This window comes from Hypanus sabinus, chromosome X2, assembly GCF_030144855.1.
Source record: "Hypanus sabinus isolate sHypSab1 chromosome X2, sHypSab1.hap1, whole genome shotgun sequence".
Lineage (NCBI taxonomy): Eukaryota > Metazoa > Chordata > Chondrichthyes > Myliobatiformes > Dasyatidae > Hypanus > Hypanus sabinus.
Genome location: NC_082739.1, coordinates 38,914,974 through 38,937,562, shown reverse-complemented (window position 1 = coordinate 38,937,562; position 22,589 = coordinate 38,914,974). Strand labels below are relative to the sequence as shown.

At 39.3% G+C, this 22,589-nt stretch overlaps 2 protein-coding genes across 3 annotated transcripts in view; both read right to left on the bottom strand.

The window, feature by feature from the left end:
- Positions 1-661, bottom strand: part of LOC132385262 (endothelial cell-selective adhesion molecule-like) — a 121,963-nt gene extending 121,302 nt beyond the window's left edge. The window contains exon 1 of the mRNA XM_059957280.1: positions 202-661. Coding sequence (XP_059813263.1) covers positions 202-256 — 55 coding nt within the window. The 5' untranslated portion in view covers positions 257-661. The remainder of the gene's footprint in view (positions 1-201) is intronic.
- A 14,405-nt stretch (positions 662-15,066) lies between these two features.
- Positions 15,067-22,589, bottom strand: part of LOC132385260 (myb/SANT-like DNA-binding domain-containing protein 2) — a 47,487-nt gene continuing 39,964 nt past the window's right edge. For both annotated transcript variants that reach the window (XM_059957277.1, XM_059957278.1), the window contains exon 4: positions 15,067-21,879. In XM_059957277.1, coding sequence (XP_059813260.1) covers positions 21,012-21,879 — 868 coding nt within the window. In that variant the 3' untranslated portion in view covers positions 15,067-21,011. The remainder of the gene's footprint in view (positions 21,880-22,589) is intronic.

Here is a 22,589-nt window from a genome sequence, read left to right as displayed (position 1 = left end):
AGCTCTTTAGGGACGACTTGAAATGTAGGATTAAACATAATGATGCGATGCATATTTTCTGAGCAGTAATTACAAACTATTATTGAAAGTAAAAATCGTATAGATAAAGAAAAATCTAAAATTTGGCGCAGATAAACCTGTTTCTATGAATAAAGTAAGTTCCCTCCTTCTAGTAATTAAATTAAAGAAGAATGTTCTTACCGTCACTTATAGTTACCGTCACTAGGAACAAGAGTGTCAATTTCATTACATCCATGGCGATTCCTCGGATTTAATATCTTAATGTCTCAGAGGAACAAACAGGCAGCTTCGTATTAGTTTCCTGCAAGGTAATCGCTTGGTGAAGAAGCTTGCAAATAACACGGCTTGTATTAATTCGGGACCTCGGGTAACTTGCACTGATGCAATTAAACCAGGCTGAGAGCGAGGATGCCTAACATCAGCTCTGCCTCTGATGCCCCAGAGCAATGGTTGCAGCCTCCAATTGCCGGCAGACGATTGTCAATCAAACCCCTACCTGCCGGACTACGCGCCGCCCGAAAGCCACTTGTTAATCAACACAGGCAGCGAGGGATTGGCTGTGCGGCGGACCCTTGATCTGTCACTCTCCGTGCACCTGCAAACTGAGAAGAACCGGGACTGCTTGCTTCCCGGTGGTTAACTTTGCAAAGATTTGTATTTGCGTGCTGTTGCATCCTGCCCGTGAGATAAATTTTCCGGTACAGCTAGTCATTTCCCGTACAGCAAGGTCAGGTTTTAATATAGAAACTTGAACTACAGTACGCCGCTTCCATCTTCAAGTCACCCCAATTTCAGTCGTTAAACCCAGTGACTCTAATCGAGAGACTAAGTCATCGAAGCATTGGAGAGGATGACCTTACCCAAAAAAAAAATTAACGTAGAGCTGACACAAGAGAGTGTAGGTGCGGGAAAGGGAGCAACAATCTGTTGGAAGAACTCAGCGGGTTGAGCAGCATCTACGGGACGGTGCAGGGTTTTGACCGATTATGTGGATAATTCCTAACCCCCCACAGATGTTGCCGAGCCTGCTGAGCTTTTCCAGCAGATTGTTGCTTGCAATAGAAAGTCCCGTTCCGCTGACAATGAATGAGCCAAGGAAGGGCCTCTGAAACACGGACCTCTTCCCATTTCTCAGGAGCCATCTGGCAAGAAGGCAGACAAGATGGATGAAGTTAGACATCATCTTCAGTGCACCAGCACAACCTTTGATCAATCAGGCAGGAGGTACAGAAGCCTGAGGGGACACCACCTCCAGGTTCAAAAACAGCTACTTCGCTTCAGCTATTTGCTTATTTAACTAAACTACGCAGCCCCAATCACTATCAGCCAATATAGCAACACAATGACCATTTTTGTCACTTTGCATTACAATGGGCTTGCTTTCTTTTTTGTTCTAAGTCTATTCTTTCTGTGTATGATTTGTGTTGAATTCCCGTCTTTCTTGTGAAATCTGCTTATCTGATGCTGAGTGCCTGTGATGCTGCTGCATGTTTGTCATTGCACCTGTGCATGCTTGACAATAAACTCATCCTCTTCTTTGATGCGGTTTGAAAATATAAACATTAAGGGTCTTTAAATTGGCCATTATCCATTTGAATTTAAACCACTAAAATTAACCTTAATTTGCTAAGCACAATTACTTATTGTTGTAATTTCTTTTAAGTATTCAAAAACTTTTAAAAATGCTTCTATTTATTCACTGCCCATAAAATTCGATCTGAAGTGCCTCCACATTACATGTGGTTATGTGGCAGTACCGAACCTCGTGTAATAAGAAATGGCTTCAAACTATGACACCCCCATAGTGCTTTACAGGCAATGAAAACCATGAGACCATAAGACATAGGAGCAGAATTAGGCCATTCAGCCCATCAAGTCTGTTCAGCCATTCCACATTGGCTGATTTATGTTCCCTCTCAACCCCATTCTCCTGTATTCTCCCTGTAACCTTTGACAACATTACTAATCAAGAACCTATCAACCTCTGTTTTAAATATACCCAATGATTTGGCCTCCACGGATATCCGTGGCAATGAATTCCACAGATTCACACCCTCTAGCTAAAGATATTCCCTTTCATCTCTGTTTGCAAGGGATGCCCATTAAATTCTGAGGCTGTGCCCGCTCGTTTTAGACTCTCCCACTATTGAAAACTCCTCTCCACATCCACCTTATTTATACCTTTCAATATTCAATAGGTTTAAATGAAATTCCCCCCCCCCCATTCTTCTAAAATCCAGCAAGTACTGGCAAAGAGCCATCAAATGCTTTTCATACGCAAACCCCTCCAGTTTTGGGAACATTCTCATGAACAATTCCTTCATTACTACATGATGAAAGCTATAACTCCCAATTAAGGATATAGGCAGGTTAAAGTGCAGATTAATTACAATGAAGATTTTTAAGCTATTGTTAAAATTGGCAAAAACATCATTTCTGGCTTCAGCGTAAAATTCCAGAGTGTTTCAAACTGGCACGTTTATGGCAAATCTACAGGAAGCAAGAGTAACAATCAGCATCAGTAGAATTAAAGTTCCTAAATGACAAGAAATTCTATTTTTGCTAAATTGGAACTCACAGCTAGATTGGGCCACTTGCTTCCATAAATTCCATATTTCCTTACCACATAGAAAGAAAGCATTTCAGTCCATTAAGTCTACGCTAGTTCACAACTATTTTTTCCTTTTACCTATTTTCCCCACATTCATATCAATCCCACCAAGACGCCACCTCTCAGCTAAATTAGGGGCTATTTATGGTAACCAATTAACCAACTGACCTGCATGTTTTTGGATGCAGGGAGAAACCAGAGAACTCACGTGGTCACAGACAGAACACAGAAACTTAGCACACACGGCACCAGAGGTTAGGATCAAACCCAGATTGTTGGAAGGTGAGACAGCAGCTCCTCTTGCTTTCCTCCCTTTCCATCTTTCGGATCCTATTCCTCGATGCAGTAAAACTCCAATGATCAAGCAGCCTCGGGAATTTGGAGAAGTCAGCTGAGCTGATTTTATGGACAATTGGATGTAATTCCTATCAGATTAACAAATATTTCCAGTACTTTAGAAAACTGAAGCATAGGAAGTGAGAGGTTAGATCTGAGGATGACAAAAGTGGCCAGAATTATAGCTCAGAGAGTTGTAAAACTGGTAGAGAGTGGTTACACGGAGGGCCACAAACAAGGGTGATAATGTTAATGTTAATTTTGCATTGGTGAGAAACAATAGTATTCAACAATAAAGACATGATGTGAGTCAGGACAGAGAAGTCAGATTTTCTGGACCCATTGTTATTCAGCATTTATATAAACAATTTACATGAGCATGTACAAGATATGGTTAGTAAGTTTGTAGATGTACTAAAATAGGTGGTATTGTAGATAGTGAAGAACAATATTAAAAATATGAAAACTCCATACAGCACCATAGAAAGTATCTGATCTGGATGCACAAGGGCTTGATATGGCAATTACTCTGCATGTGACTTGACTGCAAGAAACTGCAGAGAGTTGTGGACACAGCTCAACCCATCACAGAAACCAGCCTCCCCTCTCTGAACACTGTCTATACTTCTCACTGCCTCAGTAAAGCAGTCAGCATAATCAAAGACCCATTGACCCTGGGCATTCTCTCTTTTCCCCTCTTCCTTCAGGCAGAAGATACAAATCTCTGAAAGCATGTACCACTAGGCTCAAGGACATTTTCTATCCTGCTATTATCAGACTATTAAATAGTTTCCTTGTATGATAAGATGGACTCTTGACCTTGCTATCAACTTCCTGGGCATTATTGTTTACCTGTAATACTTTCTCTGTAGCTATTCCACTTTATTCTGCATTCTATTATTGTTTTACCTCAATGCACTGTGTAATCAACTGATCTGTATGAACTGTACGCAAGACAAAATTTTCATAGTACCTTGGTACATTTGACAATAGTAAACCAATTCTAATTATAAAGCAACACACACAAAATGTTGGAGGAACTCAGCAGGCCAGGAAGCATCTATGTTAAAGAGTACAGTCGACATCTCAGTCCAAAGCATCGACTGTACTCTTGTCCATAGATGCTGCCTGGCCTGCCGAGCTCCTCCAGCATTTTGTGTGTGTTGCTCGGATTTCCAGCATCTGCAGATTTTCTTGTTTCTAATTACAAAGATCAGAATTAAGCCCAGATACTGGAGCTATGATTTGACTTCACTACCTGCTGTCTTGAAGTTTGTGAAAATGCCATATCTTATGAAAGGTTAGCTTGCAGATTGAGTTGGTGGCAAGGAAGGCAAATGCAAAGTTAACACTGATTTTGAGAGACATGAAGTATAAAAGGAAGGATGTAATACTGAGGCTTTATAATGCATTGGTCAGAGCACACTTGAAGTACTGTGAACAGTTCTGGGTCCTTTATCTAAGAAAAGATATGCTGGCTTTGGAGATTGCCCAGAGGAGATTCACAAGAATGATACCAGGAATGAATGGGTTGATGCACAAGGAGTATTTGATGGTTCTTCTGGGCCTGTACTCACTGGCGTTTAGAAGAATGTCACCACCTAAAATTCTGCCAATAATAGTGGTGTCATCAGCAAATTTATAGATGGCATTGAACTGTGCCTAGCAATACATTCAAGAGTGTGAGATAGTAGAGCAGTGGGCTAAGCACACATCCCTGAGGTGTGCCAATGTTGATTATCAATGAGGTCGAGATGTTATTTCTAATCCACACAGACTGGTCTTCCAGTGAGGAAGTCAAGGATCCAGTTGCAGAGGGAGGTAGAGAGGCCCAGTCTTGGAGCTTTTTAAATCAGAATTATAGGAATGATTGTGTAAACAGCTAAGCTGCAGTCAATAAACAGCAGCCAGACATAAGTACTAGTATTATCCAGGTGATCAAATGCCACATGAAGAACCAATGAGATTGCATCCACTGTAGACATATTGTGGCGATAGGGGAATTACAGTGGGTCCAGATCCTTGCTGAGACAGGAATCTTATCCACTCTCCAATAAATTCAACTTATTGTTAACCCTTCACTGGAATTTGCCAAATGGCAGGCACTTGAAAACAGCAAAAACATGGGGGAATCAAGCCCTGAGCACAAACACTAGGCTGTATTTCTAGGTTCAGTTCCGAGTTTGAGTGCTGTCTCTGTGGAATTTGTGTGTTCGCCCTGTGACCACATAGGTTTCGTCATGTAGGTTCCTCATTTGTTAAATAATTAGCCACTGTAACTTGTCCCCAGTGTGTAGGTAAATGCAAGCTGGAGAGAGTTGAGGGAAGTGTGTGGGGGGGGGGGGGAATGAGATTATTTTAGATGGGTGCTTGATAGGTGCTATGGACTCAATCCCTTCATCCAAGATATCTCTAAAAATAAAGATTTCAAACCACAGAAATAAACCCAAGGACTTTGCCTGAGTATAAAGGAGCTTCAAAGCTAAAGAGAAGTCAACAACTTAGGCAGGGAATTAATGCAAACATGACTTCAGACATCTGCAACATATACAGACATTTGTTAATTGTGTGTGTGAATAGATTGATCATCCCATATACTTAAATAAGTTTGTAGATGGATTATTATTGTCAATGAACCATATTCATATTGTAATTTGTTCACATTGAGATAAAGTGATGGCACAGTACTAGAAAGGTTAGACAGCCCCTCCGCAGCACCTTCTTCCCATTCCAGCACCCGTAACTCTAAAGGGACTCACACAAACCACAGGGTGGGGGTAGACAAGAACAACTGAAAATGAAGTTACAGCAACAGGCCCAGGAGGGGATGAGAGGGGAGGTGCAGCAGTGTTGGATGAATTGGAAAGAGGTGATAGGTGAGCCAGGAAATTCAAACATCAAACTTTTTAATTATTTAAATGACACCATGGTAACTCACCAAAATCACTAAAACACCCTGTACTGTGGGTGTGACAAAGACTCTCCTTATGAGCAGTCTGCTGCCCTTTCCACAGTTGTCTACACATTCCTCCCTTGTCCCCTTGTCCATCAGGAACAACAGTTCCATTCTCCCCATCTAGTTGGTGCTATGAATCACCAGCAACAGCTTCTCCCATCCTTGCACTATTATCACTGGTATCTTCAGCCATTGGTTCTTCCTGGACCTCATAACTGCTCCTTGGCAACACAATTTAATAACCACAGGTTGAGTGCCCACATGTTACATACCTTGGTATACTTAGTCTCTAAAAATCCAGCAAAATATTGGGAAGCTCAGTGTCAGCATCTTCAGTGAGACAGACACACCAATCATTGTTTCAGTGCTTCTACTTGGCAACTCCCCCTATCTTCACAAGCCTGCTGCATACTCCATTTCAAAGTGAGTTTCTGATCACTTGACAATGTCTCACCTGGATAAGCTCCATTTTCCTACATGATTTTGTCCAAATCAGTTGATGACCTGGGTTATCTGTTGCCAAAACTCTCATCCATGCCATTAATTCCAGTTTTCCGATGCTCTCCTAACCAGGCTACTAAATCCAACCTCTGTCTCTGCATTGTCCTGTTTGTCCCTGAGCATTGCATTTATTGGCCAACATTGACTTCCACAGAAGTCATGCTTCAATGCTAAATTTTCATCTGCTCATCCTTAATCTCTCAAGTCAGCTGTGCTTTTGCCTGTGTTCTTCCCCACTCAGAATCCTATTAGATATGCATTTAGCACTCTTGACCCTCGTTCAATCTCCCTGCAGTGGCACTACAAGCCAGTTGAATTGCTGTACAACTCCAGTGAGCCAGGTTTGATCCTGGTCTTGGGTACTGTTTGTGTGGAGTTTCCACGTTCTCTCTACAACCACATTGGTTGCTTTGGCTTCCTCCAGTGTCCCAAAGGATGTGCAAGATGGCAGGCTATCTGGTTGTTGTAACTTGTACTTAGTTTGTGGATGAGTAGGGGGTAATCTTTATGGAGCTGAAGGGCTTAAGAGGAAAATAAAATGGGTCAGTGTAGGATTAGTCCAAGTAGGCAGTTGATTGTCAGCTTTCACCCAGTGGGCTGCAGGGTCTGTTTCCATTAGGCATGACTCTATAAAAGGCTCAATGTCCCTTCTGACTTGAACTACACAATTCCCATACACTAAGCACAACATATGTACTCTCCACTCTAATGGAATGCCCTGGGGAAGGAATTGAAGATTCAATTCGACGAGGAAACAGGCCAATTAGGGAAAATAAATCACAAAAAAAAAAATTCTCTTCAATCTTTTAAGCATAAAAATAGCCCTAATTCCGACTCTTTTAAATATATCGTTGCATTGCATTATTCACTAGAGTGCAAACCACCACAAACATTTTGGGGTCAATTCACTAAGGACTGGGTCGGAAGTTCTGTGCGATATACAGAGCAGTCTGATTCAATGCTGCCCTCGTGTGGCTCAGCATTAAGTTACACTGCAAGTCACCAGATTTATTTTCATTTCCCCAACTCGCAGAGAACAGCCACAAGTCAAAACTCAATGCTGCATTTAAAAAAATTGAGAGTTCTCAGTGACGCACGGGGCTTGCTTTTGAGGGAAGCAGCAATCCTTTTTGTTTTTAAGCCTAACAATGTGAGGACGACACAAAATGCGGCAGTATTGTGAAATTAGTGGTAATTTGCAGCAAGATATTAATAAGGGTGGAGCACTGGGCAAATTTGAGGCAGCTGAATATGAGGCAGATTAATGTCAAGAAATATGATGCAATGCATATTAGTAGTAAGAATGAAGGGCAAATATAGAATAAAGAACACTGTTTTGAAAAGAAAAGAAGCACCAGGTCTGTGTGTGCACAAGTCAATAAAAGTGGCAGGTTAGGTTGGGAAAATGTTAACAAGGCATACACAATATTGTGCTTCCTCAACAGAGGCACCACGTCCAAAAGGAAGTAACATTGTACCTTTATAAAGACGTGTCTGGCCTCAGCTCCAGCATTGTGCTCAGTTGGGGTCACATCATATTGCGCTTACAGGTTTCGCTGTGAGTTCAAAGGAGATGAATGCACATGGCGCTTTGGATAATGAACTCATTACCTAAAATTATTGGAGAGCATGGGCCTGTTTTCTTTGAACAAGGCTGATGGAAAAATATTCAATGATGCAGGGTCTTTTTATGGTGGATAGAGGCAGGCTGTTCCCATTGGTGGACAGTTCAAGGACTAGAGACCACAAGCATAAAATTTCATTGAAGAGAATTAACAGGAATGTAAGGAAATCATTTACAAAGCATGTGGTTTGAATCTGGAACTCTGCCCACAGATGTGATGGAACAGGTTCCCTTGCAGTCTTCAGGAGGTAACTGGATAAACCCACGGCAAGGTAACATTTTTAACACCAGAGGAGCCAAAAGTTAGAATTAACAAGTTGCTTGCTCTTAGAAAGCCTCTGCAGGAATGATGGGTTAAATTGGCCACCTTCATTCTATAAAGGTTGCAAATTTACAGCTTAATATTGTGGTGATGGGATAGAATATGATTACCATCCAGAATGTATTTTAAATGTTAACGTTGATCAATGCAACATAAGCAGGGAATCCAAATTTTAAAGAATACTGATTGTCTTTGGATCATACGAGGTGAATGATAAACATTTAATTGAAACTAAGATGAACATGCTAATGAGTGATTGTCAAGGGCAACTCTACATTACAATAGCATTAGATTGGAATCTGTGGGATCATTTTAATGTAACTTGAATTTTTATAATTATGTACTGTGCCTTGAAACCAATAATAAAAAAATGACAAGGAGCTTTTGGCCAGTCTATTTTCCAATGAATAATTTCTTCTGTAACAAACACCTGGCTCTAACAAGGAAACCGTAATCCCCAGGGAAATCTTTCAGAAACATTATTCCTGTTATAACTTCATTGTTTTGACATCAGCAAGATGTGCCTGCTCAGAGCTCTGCTAATGCTAGAGTCTGCACAGACAGCTCGTGTAATTGCAAGAAACAGTAGTTGAAGTTACACAAGGAAAGTACTGTAAATGGACTGTAGTTTTCCCAATTCATTTTCCTGATTTCCTATGGCGACCCACACACATGGTTGTGGAATAACCTGTCTAAACCTCGCCATGCTCTCTACTTTCTATTGTTACACTGTTAACAGTCTAGAACCCTGCCACATCTCCTTCGCCAAACTCTTGGGCCTGTCCTAATTATTGTCTCACGTGGCCTGATGTTAACAATTTGTTAATCATGTGAAACTACTTAAAGGAACTATATAAATCAATGTTTTATTTGTTCAATTAACAGATTGATATTAATTGAACCATGATGAGAATATTAAATCTTCAAACCAGCGTGCAAGCGTGTCTTCAGGCTGAGGTCCTGGATTCTGTGAAGATCCAGCTAGTGTTCGACCAACACCAGGAAGGGCCAATGCCATTGAACTAGACAGAAAATTATGGTTCAGGACTGATGCTTTGCTTTGTGGGCTGCTAACTCTACTGGATTTACCAGTCATAGTTACTGAACAGGGTTAGTGCTGGACTCAGTGTTGATGTCGCTACGGGTTGAAGAGCTAGTCAATGTTTACAATTAGCATTCAACAAATGGGTGGTAAAAGGAAAATGGCAAGTTAGGAAGATATAAAAAAAAGCCAGTGAACTCAGGGTTGCATAGTGATCATACAAATCTTCAAGCCAGTTTATCTGATTATTTGTACTGGATTTATTAGATGGAAAGAGCCATGTTGCTGGCATTGACCATACTCACTGGGATAACAGTGAGACAAAATTAAAAACAGAATTAAAATAAATATGAAATACAAAATTTTGCAGATGCTGGAAATCTTGAGCAGCGTATACAAAATGCTGGCAGAATTTAGTAAGTCAGGCAGCATCCATGGAGTGGAATAAACAGTCAATGTTTTCGGCCAATATTTGAATGACGTTCCCTCAAATCTTTGGGGATTATCTTTATGGGGTGTTGACCACTGAAAAGACAGACTCATCCACATACAAACCTAAACAGAGATAGAAAGGAACAAAATAGATAAATCTGGTAACATATTTAAAAGGATTTGATTGACATGACCAAACAGTAACTCTGCTCTGAACACACTCCAAAATCCTGTTCCTGAAAGGATCTCTCTAGCAGTCTGTTGGAGTTTTTCTTGTTTATTAAACAGAAGCTTCTGCTGTCATACCGTACATGTTCCTACCCTATTTTCTCAAGGCCAGTTGGTAGAAGGGTTGGAACAGAAGCAAGTCTTCCAGCCTTGAACCGGCAATTCACCCTCAGCACTTCAACTAGTTAACAATTGATTTGCAGCTTAACTCCACATCATGTGAACAGCACTATCAAAAAATCCATTGTAATATTGTTAACAAATTCCTAATGGAATTGTCTCTGGGGAGGAGTGTTTTAGATTCCTACCACCCTTCAACATGAAGCTATATTTAAGATCAACCCTTGAATGGCCAGGTGTTGATTTCATATACCACAAACACTATTTTTCTATCAACTACTGTACATCAATTCTCCTAATCATCTCAGATACCTAATTACATTAACAGCCAAACATTGAAGGGAATAAGTTTAATCTGTGCAATAACCTGTCTCTTCAGCATCTGAACGTATCAAGGTAAGTCTGTGCTCCACTCACGTCCAAAGCTCACCATCCCTTTTATGGCGTGCAGAGCCAAGCAATGATAAGTTGGAAAGGATGTATAGTTGTGCTTGGCTTTGTGAGCTTTTTACTTTGGTTTCATCTAATTCAAAGAGAAGCTGAAGCACTTGGTAATTATTTTCACACACATTTCAAAGAAATAAATAACAACAAAAAGAATTTGGAATGATAGCCTTCAATTTCAGATGATGCTGAAATCAGTCTGTTCTGAGATCAGATAACACTAAAGCAGCAAGATCAACAGTTCAGCTTAGCAATTTTCAGTTTCCTTCGCTAGAAAGTAGGTTTAGTGTTTACAGAGATTCCTTCAACGTGACTCTTCAATTCTCTCAATTGCCTACTGACTGTAGCTTAAAGCACATCTATTAAAGACAGCAGCCACCTGCAATCAGACACAGCTAGCTACATCTCACATGTGGTCCTAGTGAACGCAGGAATCTCACTTGGCAGAGTTGCAATCCAAATTTTACCCTTGTATATCCACCCAAATATTCCAACATAATTCACTAGATCTACTCCAGCATCTTCAAACCCATGGATCTTTTAGGGTCAAGTGGCATGCTGCACGTGTCTTTAGTTCATCTAGGCAACATTTCTGCTACTAATGAACACAATAATGAACTTTAAAATTAACATAACCGATCTTGTCTGAACCAGGATATCAATGCTTTCTGAACAACAAGTTTGTAAAGACTCGGTTATGCAGGTGTCATGAAGGGTGTTACTGTTAGTATTTCTTCAGGATTCCAACATAGCAGCTCATTTAAACAAATAACACTGGTGCACATTTGTACTGCAGTGTGATTCTATGAATGCTTTCCTAGTTTTTCATTAGAGAGAATCGATTGCTTCATTATTCCTTGTCTTAATTACTTATCATATGAAAAGTCACTTGCCCATCAGTTCTTCATTGCTGTAGGTAGTTTGTTCTCGACCTGAGGCAGAGGCTTCAATAAGTTACAACTTTACCACCTCAACACACGTATTCAATATTGGATTCACCTTCCCCATTCCTCCCACCACTATTTTTACTGTATCTTGCTGTGGTTAAGCAAGTGAACCATTAAATCAAAACCACCAGTTTTCATGTCTATCTGGGCCAAAAGCTTCAGCAGCCTGCTTTATTACAGGGAGCAGTACAACACCAGCCAACCTGATATGTATTATGCAGTCAACATTCATCAGTGATCTCTGTAGGATTTCTGAGTGATAAGAAGGCAAGGAGCAATGTGACCATTGCTCAAGCTGAGGTTTTCATCATTAGAATAATTAGACTGGGATAACTGATCCTATCACTTCTATTCCAACAATAGCTACTCTGTAGCTTTTTTTTATCCTTTGAGTGTAAAAATCAACAAAATCAACTCCAGTATCAAATTTACAATTCAGTTCAGATGATTTAATCTGTGAAAACTAAAAATATAATCCAAGACACATTTTGACTATACTTGTACACCAAGTTGTCCAATGTCATGCAATACATTTTACCAAATTTTGAAAAAGTTATGAACCCTCATAACAGTGCTCCTCTCACACACATTTTCAGAAACAATCTTAAAGAAGTTTCTTCCCCAGTGCCCAAGCCAATGCTTAACCCACACCCAACTACATTAAATGCCTTTTATATACGACTCCTGCTATGACTAATCAGGAAATCTTATCTTCAGTTGCCAAGAGTTTCCTGTGGGACCACTGGACATTGTGGAATGCTGTCTGAACTTCTTTGAGCCATTTAGAGTTAAAAGGTGTCCTACAGCAGAGTAATAAACTAGGATTGACCAACAATTTAGTGGGAAATGAATATTTTCTCAATTGTGACTTTATTGAATTTGGTGTCAAGTTTGACAGGAAGAGAGGTGAAGTTATTTTAAGTTTAACATTGTGACTTTAAATAGACAAGGCATAGGTTTTTCCACCACAAATTAGCCAGAAATACTGCTTTTGATCAATGGCAGACATTCCAGAAACTTCTTGGTACAACACCATTTTCATGCTCTCAGTGTTGCAGCTCTGTTGGAGGAATAAGCTTTGTAATGAAAACTGAAATTCATCAAGGTTACAAAATTAAACGTGACTAAATCTTTGACCATTTAAAGGATTTTCAAGTACAGACACACAAAGTGGTGCAAAATATAAGTGTGCAAAGAGTGTGCAAATTTGCATGCTCTATGGAACTCCACTTGGGAGCTCAAGTTTCCTTTGAAACTGAAAGAGGAGCTTGGCTGTCTGATTAATTACCTACCCTCTGTAGGTGGATGGCAAGACAATCAGAGTGAAGTTGATTAAGATGGGGAGCAGAGAATTGGGACTGATGGGAGCATTGTGAGATCTATCATAAAATCAGTAGACTGAGTAGCCTTCCATGCAATTGACAACAAGTAGTCAACATGCTGCATAACTTGAATTTCCATGGAAAAGGAGAAAGGTGCTACAGGTGAAACACGATAAACATAGGGAAATTCTACAACTTCATGCAATTTAATTGTAAAAAAAAATGGAAAAAGAATTAAACTAAAGACTGCAAAACCTGCCAGACACAATTTCCACCATAGGTCATTGAAATTGGGATGACAAAATTGAGGAAACTTTAGAGATGATCTTCCACAGCTCTCAATTCAATGCATTGGATTCAATAACACTGGACAACAAACATTTTGCCTCCTCAATATTGTGGGTGTATCTTATGGATTTCAGCTGCTGATCATGAAAATTCACTATCACATTTTCATACCACACACCATTGTCATGAAATCCCCAATATTTGTTATTTCAATTCATAATTCAAGAGAGAATAACTGATTCCAAGATTAAGGAAGGCATTTTTGTTGGTGCACAAATCAAACGGGTCATCAATGAAAGGCAATTCAAAGAACTTCTGGTGGGATATAAAAAAGACCGCATGGAAGACATTCAAGAATGTTGATGAAATTTTTATTGGCAACTACAGAGCACCCAACTACGTGCAGCTGGTTGGCAATGTGCTTCAAGAACACAAAACCAGGAAGTGCAACATGCTGCTCAAGATTCATTTTCTGCATTCCCATTTAGACTTCTTCCCTGAAAACCTTGGTGTTCTCAGTAGCAGGCTTGGTAAAGGATTTCACCAGGACATTTCAGTCATGGTGAAACTGTATCTGGGCAACTGGAATCCATCAATGATGGCTGATTATCGCTGCACACTTCTGCGACAAGCTTCAAACACAAAGTATACACAAAGTGCATATTTAGGTATAATAAATATATTTAAGCAACTGAATATCTGTCTTGCTAATGTGAAAATATGCTTGAGTTTTGAATGACTGAACCTTGGATAAACGTGAACCATCATAGATCTGTGAAACACAAGGCATGCAACTCACCCATTTGATATTTTTCCGCTTTACTAATTTGAAAGCAGCAATAATGGATTTAGATGGATTTCCTGAAGACTTGGCAGGCTGTTAGTAAAAATGGAAGTCACAGATTAGTGGAAAGGGTATACAGACAAACCATCAGGAATCTACAGCACAGGAGGAGGCATTCTTATTGATTGTGTTCTATTAAAATGTATCCATATAACCCAGCATCTTCTCCTTCACTATTTATCATTGATTCTGATTCATTACTTAAAGATTATACACTCAACAGCAACAGTCACTACCTAAAAATATCCTTTTTAAATAATATTTTTTAATCTTTGATATTTATTATAAATTATTATCTCTGATTACTACCAATGTTGCCCTTGTAAAGAACCAAACTTATTCAAGATACTAACACCACTGTCATTTAGCCCTTGAACTTTCACTGTCTGAACCATTTTCTCTGGTCCATGGAACTGAAGTCTTTTTTTTCTCCCAATATCTGGTACCATTCTACTTAATGCCAAGGCTTGACATTCTTAATGTCCAAACATGATTTGGAGGTACAAGAGTAGGTGTAATGGTCACAAAATATTAGCTGCCAGTAACAATAAGATTTTAAAATATAAATTAAATCAAAACTATAATTAGAAAACATATGCAATACAAAACAGAAAGGGCTAAAAGCAGGATTAAAAGAAAAAGGAAAGTGATATTTGCTATATTGTTATAACAAAGCTGTGACACTGCGTTTCAAGGTGAATGATTAAGAGCTGTTTAATCAATGCATTCCACTTGGAGGACATACAGAGATGCCTTAAAGAATGGTGCTGGAACTTCTGAATGCCCCAAGCCAGGAAAGTGTTGCTACCGTGGCTCCCCTGGCCATGGGATTGGTTACGGCTTCTCCTCAAGGTCCATGTCCACTATTTGGTCATTGGCAGCTCTTCGGGGAACTTCCATTCAACTCTGTGACTTTGTGCTCAAGCTATTCGGAGCGCACATTGTAATAAGCTTAATGTTTCCTTTTCACAAGCATGCAATCTGAAAGGTATTGCTTCAGTAGACAAAGTATCAACACACACAGATAATAAAGTCATAATGATCTTTAATATCTAATAATTTATAGCTTAATGCTGCATCAAGAGAATACAAGACATATCTCACTAAAACAGCCCAGAGTTGCCAGGAGTTTCCATTGAAAATAATGGAAAATCCCCAAAGTTCTTTAGTAGGGGCAGTGAGTGAGGATAATATTGTGAATCAAAAGACCGTGTCTTGATCACTTGGAACCAACATTCTAATCCATTTTTATTTTTCAGTCACAAGCATTTGCTAGTCAGCAGTGATGCTATTTTTTTTTTTCCTTAAAGGATAAATCATTTCATAAAGTATTACAATATAATCGATAACAGCAGGGATAAATACCACATAATATTTCAGTTAAGAAAAAAAATGGAAAACATGTTCATGTTTCTGTTGCCATTGTGATTACTTTCAAAAATTCAAAGTTAGCTTTTAATACCACCACAAAATGTGGTTACTTGGACGGATCAGCCACCTGCTGAGGAAATGTCTTCATACTTTGCCCTGATCCAGCCGTCATACTATTCATGTGCACCATCGGTCAGCTAAACAAGAGGAATGGCTGCCCAGTTTAAAATTAAAGCTTTACACTGCTTAATTACAGAAAAACAAAACCTGACATAAAACTTTGGAAAAATCAGAACACAAGAATGTAAAAATACACTTTGATTTTCTTTAAGTTTACTTCTAGCCATATCTTCATCTTTATATGATCAACAGTGTCTATACTAAGAATGGTACAGTTCAGCCTACCTGGTCAGTCAATGCTCAGAACAGTAGCTTGCTCTGGGTATTTTCTCCAGTGATTTGGGTTTTGTTTTGCTGACTGTTTCATTTGGTCTTCAATTATGTGGGAATTGTAATCCTAAGTAAATTAGGGAGTGCTTAAAACGGATATATTTCAATGTTTGCTCAACACAACCTTAATGTTGCACCTGGGCAAGTTTCCAAACAGTGTACACTCTGGCAACCTGACAGGACAAAGAAAGATGCAGTCTGTAATTGCAGATTCGGGAGTCTTTATCAGTATTGGCTGGTACAAAACCACATACAGAACAGTCCAGCACTTTGTAGTGTGGTTGGAATGTTTCCCAGATGCCCAAGTTGTAGATACATGAAACTTCTCAGCAGCATTTTACGATTAGGATGCAGATGCACATTCACTCAAATGTCTTCCTTAGGGTCACAGACTGAGTTCAAAGTTTACAGGATGGCTGATGAAGAGAGCAAAATTAATCATTTACCGGTTTCCAGTGGAAGAAAAGTGGAGGGATCTTCTTGAAAATCTAAAGTGGAAGCTGCCCCAATAATCTTGTGGGTAAGGACATCATCCAGTACAATGCTAAACTTTACACACAAAAAAATTCCTGAGTTGTATTTTATTGGCCAATATCCTGGGCAAAAGCAGTTATAATTTGTTTCAACGTCTGCGCAACGAGATGACAGGTGTTGGTGATCATTATACAGAACAACCAAGAGAGGCAAGGACGCCATTAATGGTGGGAATTTTGGAAACACTCACCATGTTGTCAACATTCAATGTTTCGGATCATAAGCCAAAATTATGTGATCTACAGGAAGGCTACTTCATCTGCAGAACCATACTCAAAGTAACAGTTGGCAGAGGACTCTTGGAAAGAAACTGGAAGAGAGATATGCTGCTTTGAGCAAAACTGTTTCAGAAAGAAAGCTCATTTTAATTGAACGATAGGTGTATTTCTTTCAGTAGTAACAAGTTGGGAGTCAAACTGTAATTAAAAGATCAGTGTGAATCTAAAACTTTGCATAGTTTCCAAGATCTATGTTCAAACATTGATCTTAACTGTACAACTTGTAGTTATGTCAGTTTCAATTCAATAACAAAATTCTGAACATAATTAGATCCCTCAATAGTATATTTGAAGATATGGAAATTCATGTTTAGGGAAAGTGACATTTTGAAACTTAAATACTGACCAATGCAAAATTAAAAATTAAATAACCTAATTGTCTGTAAGACCTGTGACATTATTTTATATTAGGTGTTGAAATAATGTGAAGTTTTTTTTTTTAAATCACAAATATGTCAGGGTACAAATAGCAATCTGCACTGACTGTGCCCAAAACCACAGACAACGGAGAGTTTTCAAAGTGCACCTCAAGTTTAATATTATTTCCATTATTCAAAATGCAATTTTATTTTTGTTGGGACCAGGATTTACACTTGGAATAGTCTTAATGGTGCCCACACATCCACAAAGATGAGGTTGTCTTGCAATGTTACTGGAAAACTTCCCCAAACTATATATTCTGAGTGAAAGACAATTAGTTCGAATGGATTGGATGAATGTTTTTGTGTGTATCAAGAGAAAAGTCAACACCCCAAATTCTTCAAAATGCTTCATTCTGTTTAGAGGCAAAATTAACTAATCAGCTTGAGACTGTGATTAATACCAAAATACTTTGTGTGGCACTATCGGATTACCTTTAGATTGCAATTAATAAATTAGTTTACTGAAAAGTTTAGGAAGGAATCATTGTGACATGCTGACGCAGAAAACAAAAATGTAACCTTTTCATAAAGAGTAAAGTAGTGAAGTTGGGCTAGGTTGCAACAATTGCTGCTTATGGAAATTACATTTTGTAACTTCGAGTGCCTTGTCCCTTTCTTTTACTGTACGAGATACTTCAAATGTCGCACCCCAAGTAGTACCAGCAATATCACCAGAGAACTTCCAATCAGCAGCTTTCAATCAAAGCCACTCAAGTTATGTGTTTCTGGGGGAGTTTTCTGGGAGACACCACAAGATATGATGTTAATACATACCACATCTTTTAGTGGAGGGAAACACCAAGGGAAAAGTGCTCTCATGAAACTTGAAGCACACCCCCCACCCATCCCCAATGACAGCTTTTATTGTATTTTAAAAGTTACATTTTACTACTATGTAGTAGTGCTTGCAAAAAGCATCACATCGGGAAATTAAAGCCAGATAAATGAGAATAAAGAACAGATTTCATGTTGCATTTGTGTCGCACTAGCCGACAGACCATAGAACAGGGGTTCTCAACCTGGAGTCCACAGACCCTTCAGTTAATGGCAGGGGTCCATGACAAAACAAGTTTGGGAACCCCTGCCATAGAGGGATGAAATTAATCATTTGGACTCCTTACAGTGTCCCGGAGCACAGGAATGATCTCTTGCTACTTTGCATCCCATAATCCAGATAACAATTATTCAAAGACAAATTCTGCTGCCCTGCCAAAACATCTATGTTCTCAAACTAAATTGCTGAAATAGTTTTCTGCTGTATTCTTCTGCCTCCTGTCAAAGGAATCAGTTCATGAAATGCAACTCAAGTCAGGACAACCTCTATATGATCTTGTCAGATAGTGTACAGGCCCAGACAGTAAGTGGTAGCTCACACAAGGGGAGGAGGAAACAAGTTTGAAATATCCTGGCCTTGTCTGAACAAGTTATTGCACCAGATCCAATGGTATATCCTGTCAACCAAAGATTGGATTCCCAACAGCAAAAAGAAATAGGGTGCCTGATACTTTATTCACTTCAATGCTCAAAGCTATGTTCCTGCTATCTTCCATTATCATTGTAAAGTCACAGACAGCAGAAGAAATCTGGGAATTTTCTCGTCTATTTAGCTGTGCCTTTGAATCTATAGAAGCATAACTAGCTCCCAGTGATAATTAAACACAAGAGATTCTTCAGATGTTGGAAATCTGCATTTCCATTCATTTTCTGTGTGTTGCTCTGTGGCTTTGCAGGATTTCTTGTGTATGTTGCTCAGTGAAATCTATTGTCAACTTAAAAGCTTCATTTTTTTATTGGACTGAGAAATAAAGCTTTGCAATGTCTGTTTCACTAGTTGCCAGAAAGAAATAAACTTTAATAACTGGATTTAAAAAAAAAATAACATTTTTTCCACTTAGGCTCTTGTTTGGCATGGGTTGTCAATACCAAATGTACATCTGAAATTTTAAAAGACACTCTAGCATTAAATCTATTGAATAGCCATTGGGAATTTTACAGTGAAGTTTTGGATTCCCAACATTTTCAGATCAGGGAGAATATATTCAAAGTAAGATGACACTGTATTTAACAAACTAGGATTAAGCTTCAATATATTCATAGCTTATTCTTATTAAAATAGTTAGCTTAAAAGGACTGAAGAGCAACAGCAGCATTTTCCCTCACTTCGTCTCCAAGGTCTTAAAATATCCTCACAATGTCAAAAGCTCTCCACAAAAGATGTTTCAAGTCATTCATGTTTCATTAACAATTCAACAGATGTGGACACTACAACTTAAACGTGAAAAACAATGAAAAGGCGCAAACGGCCATTATTTCAAAAAACTTGGAATATTAACTCTGAAACAAAGGTTTAATTGGACCCATTTTGCATAGGAAAAACTTAGCCCGTAATTTGTACTAAGTCCTATCTATAGAAATAAAGTGCCCCCATTTCACACAAATGTCACAAGTGTTATAACATAGCACATTGCAACACTGAAGTCCTAACTTCCAACATCTGGCCTGTGCACTGACTGGTAGTTAAAATATATTCGAAATGCTCAAAACCCTGATAGATTGTGCAAATCCACAAACCCAGTCAAAGACCGGACTGTTTGATGTAACTGACTGTGGAAGACCACTCTGGGGTGAAACTGACTGCTGCTAACATGGTATTTTCCTTCTGACTGTATAGGGAGAACACCAAGTCAAACAAATAAGTTGAGGTTATATTCAACTATTATTGAAGGTAGAAATCATTCACAGAAGCTTTGCACTGAATCTCATTCAAAGGGTGCTGCTTGCACTCATTCGTAAAGTCAGTAAATCATACCAGTCCCTGTCTAGGGTGAAGCAGACTACTGACTTAGAAATAATCCAGGTAGAAATTGTCAAGAAACAAACTGCTGGAGAATCTCTTCAGGTCAACGCAAATTATCCGAGATCAATACACAGACCATAAAGTAGTATGAACTAGGACTCAACTCATTAAGGGTTTCAATGCACATTTGCAATACACCACAGAGCAAAACTTTCAAATTTTTCTTTGCCCATCTGCTTCCACTGCATTTACCCCAACCTAGCCAAACTGCTCAGTACGTGCTCATAAAACACACAACATTTTCCAGGCACTATGCACTTGAGTTTAAGTGCCAGGAAATTTGCAGCCGAACAGTTTGGAGCTTGGTCATGACCATAACAAAATCAGGTTCTTGGGATTGTGTTTCAGTTAACAATCAGGTCATATTTTATCAAAAGGAGAAAAATTAGATTAACACTTTGGCCAACTGAGGCTACTCCAGAGCAGCTTCCAAACAATGGAAAAAGAACCAGAGGTTTTTTCCTCGCAAGTTCAGTGGAAAAGGCATGCATGCAGATACATTTCATTTCAATTCCATCTTTCCCTTTCTCTATTTTTGGATTTGCACCCAACTAAATCGGTTGCATGGCCCGTAACCCAGTGAAATCACCACAAAAGTCACTGGTGGGTTTGAATGTGGGCAATGCTAAAAACCACAGAATGCAAGTAATGAAAACATCTCAATATACCACCACTTCAGTGTAACACTTAGATGCTCTCACGACCTGCATTCTTGCCCTAAACTGATTAGCCTGTAACTCAACTCAACTGTAACCAAGACATTAGACCTTTCAGTGTACTGGGGCTCCAACAATCACTTTCAAGAGATGAACTTTAAATCCACAGAGCAGACCAACTCCAAACTACATGTCTGGCATTTCAGCTACTGTCTTGCACTTTGTTTTGAGCAAAGTGACTCAATTTCTTGTTTTACTCTCTTAGCCGTAATAGTATTGAAACCCTTCAAGTACAGTAAATGTGGGAAGCTTTTAAATCTAAACCCTGATGTTATTGCAGTTCTAAATGTGACCAGGCAGAAATCTTTGTACATCACAACTGAATACATTGGCTATGGTTGGAATTTACTTTGTGAACCGTAAAGAATACCCCATGGCTTTTTCCAAACACTCTTGCACACAGCCTGAAGAGAGATACTCTTTTTCTACTTCTATAAATTTGATGTAAATAGATCTGGAGATGGCTCCTGCCTGGCAGTTTTCAGAGAGGAAGCTGTTGATTGAACATGTCTCCATGCCCAGCATCTTGACTGGTGGTTGAAAGTGTTGCAGTATGCACTGGCGAATGGTTTGCTCCTCTGCCACGCCTAGATAACAGTAACGAATTTTTGACTTCACTTCACTGGCATCACTAACTTCATTTTCCAAAAGCGATGGTCCTGCAGTAGTACCACTAGAGTCCCGTTGTACGGACACCCTTGGCAGCACCCGAATGCCATAATCTCGCCGTGGGGAAAGATTCTCGCCCTCTGCCTCTTCACAACCAATGACATATAGGCCATTAGTATCCGGGATCCCGCCCGGAAGCAAATATTGTACAGTGTTGTCACTGGCTGCACGGGAAAGTGCGATGGGTATCCATTCAAAAGCAAAGTGTAGCTCAAGACAACGTGCCTCACTTTTTGTGATCTCAAATAGCTTGTAATAGACTTTCTTCCAGTTCATTTTTTGACGCTTAATGGCGATCACTTTGCCTTCTGGTTTATCTGGATTAAAATATTCCTTCAGTCTCTTTCCAACCGGCACCTGTGAGCTGATTTCTGCATAATGATATCGTATGTCCTCAACCCATCTCGTATTATAACCAACAGCAAAGATACCAAGTTTATTTGCAAAGTACGTACTGCCGAGGTCGTCATAACTTTGGAAATCCTGCCACCGTGGGTGAACTGAGTCCAAAAGTGCCGTGAGGGCTTGCAGAATCTCTGGTTTCCTTGAAAAGAGCAAATAGTAGAGAATCAGAAAACACTACAAACTGGACACAGGCAGTAACTCACAAACAGCAAAAGAGTCAGAAGGCAAGTCATTTGGTAGATTATTCCAACTAGACACGCTCTGTAGTTCCTTAACTACAGTCCTGATTTTTTTTCTTTAAAATGTACACGCAGTTTCTCCATTGAAAGATAGGAAGCATCCTGGCAGGACAGTCCAAATCATGAAGATATGCAAATTTGCAAGTTATCATCTCACATTTCTTGTTTGTCCCCCCAATTTATCTTAAATCTGTGTCTTCCACCCCAGCATTTAATGGAAAACATTTATAATTTGTTATATTCAGAGAAGCTGGCACAATGTATTTCAAAGATGTACTGCAGTCTGATTGAGGATACAATTCATGTACAGGCCTCTGCTGCCAAAGTGAAACTGTCGCATGCCAGCAATCTCTTCTCAAAGTTTACAGAATGGTTGAAGCATTAGTCTCATTACTCAAACAGTCGTTGCAGTTCTTCCTCACTAGATGGAGTATAGCATTAAGACGATGATGACAACTCTTGGATTTGGCAGGACAGTTCAATGGGCAATTATGACTGTGGTCAAATATTAAACAAGATTGGTCACATCAGTAAATGAATGTGGCTCTTCAGAGCAGGGAGAAGTGGAAAGAAGTAGAAGGCTCTTAAGAGTCTAGGGAGGAATGGTGGA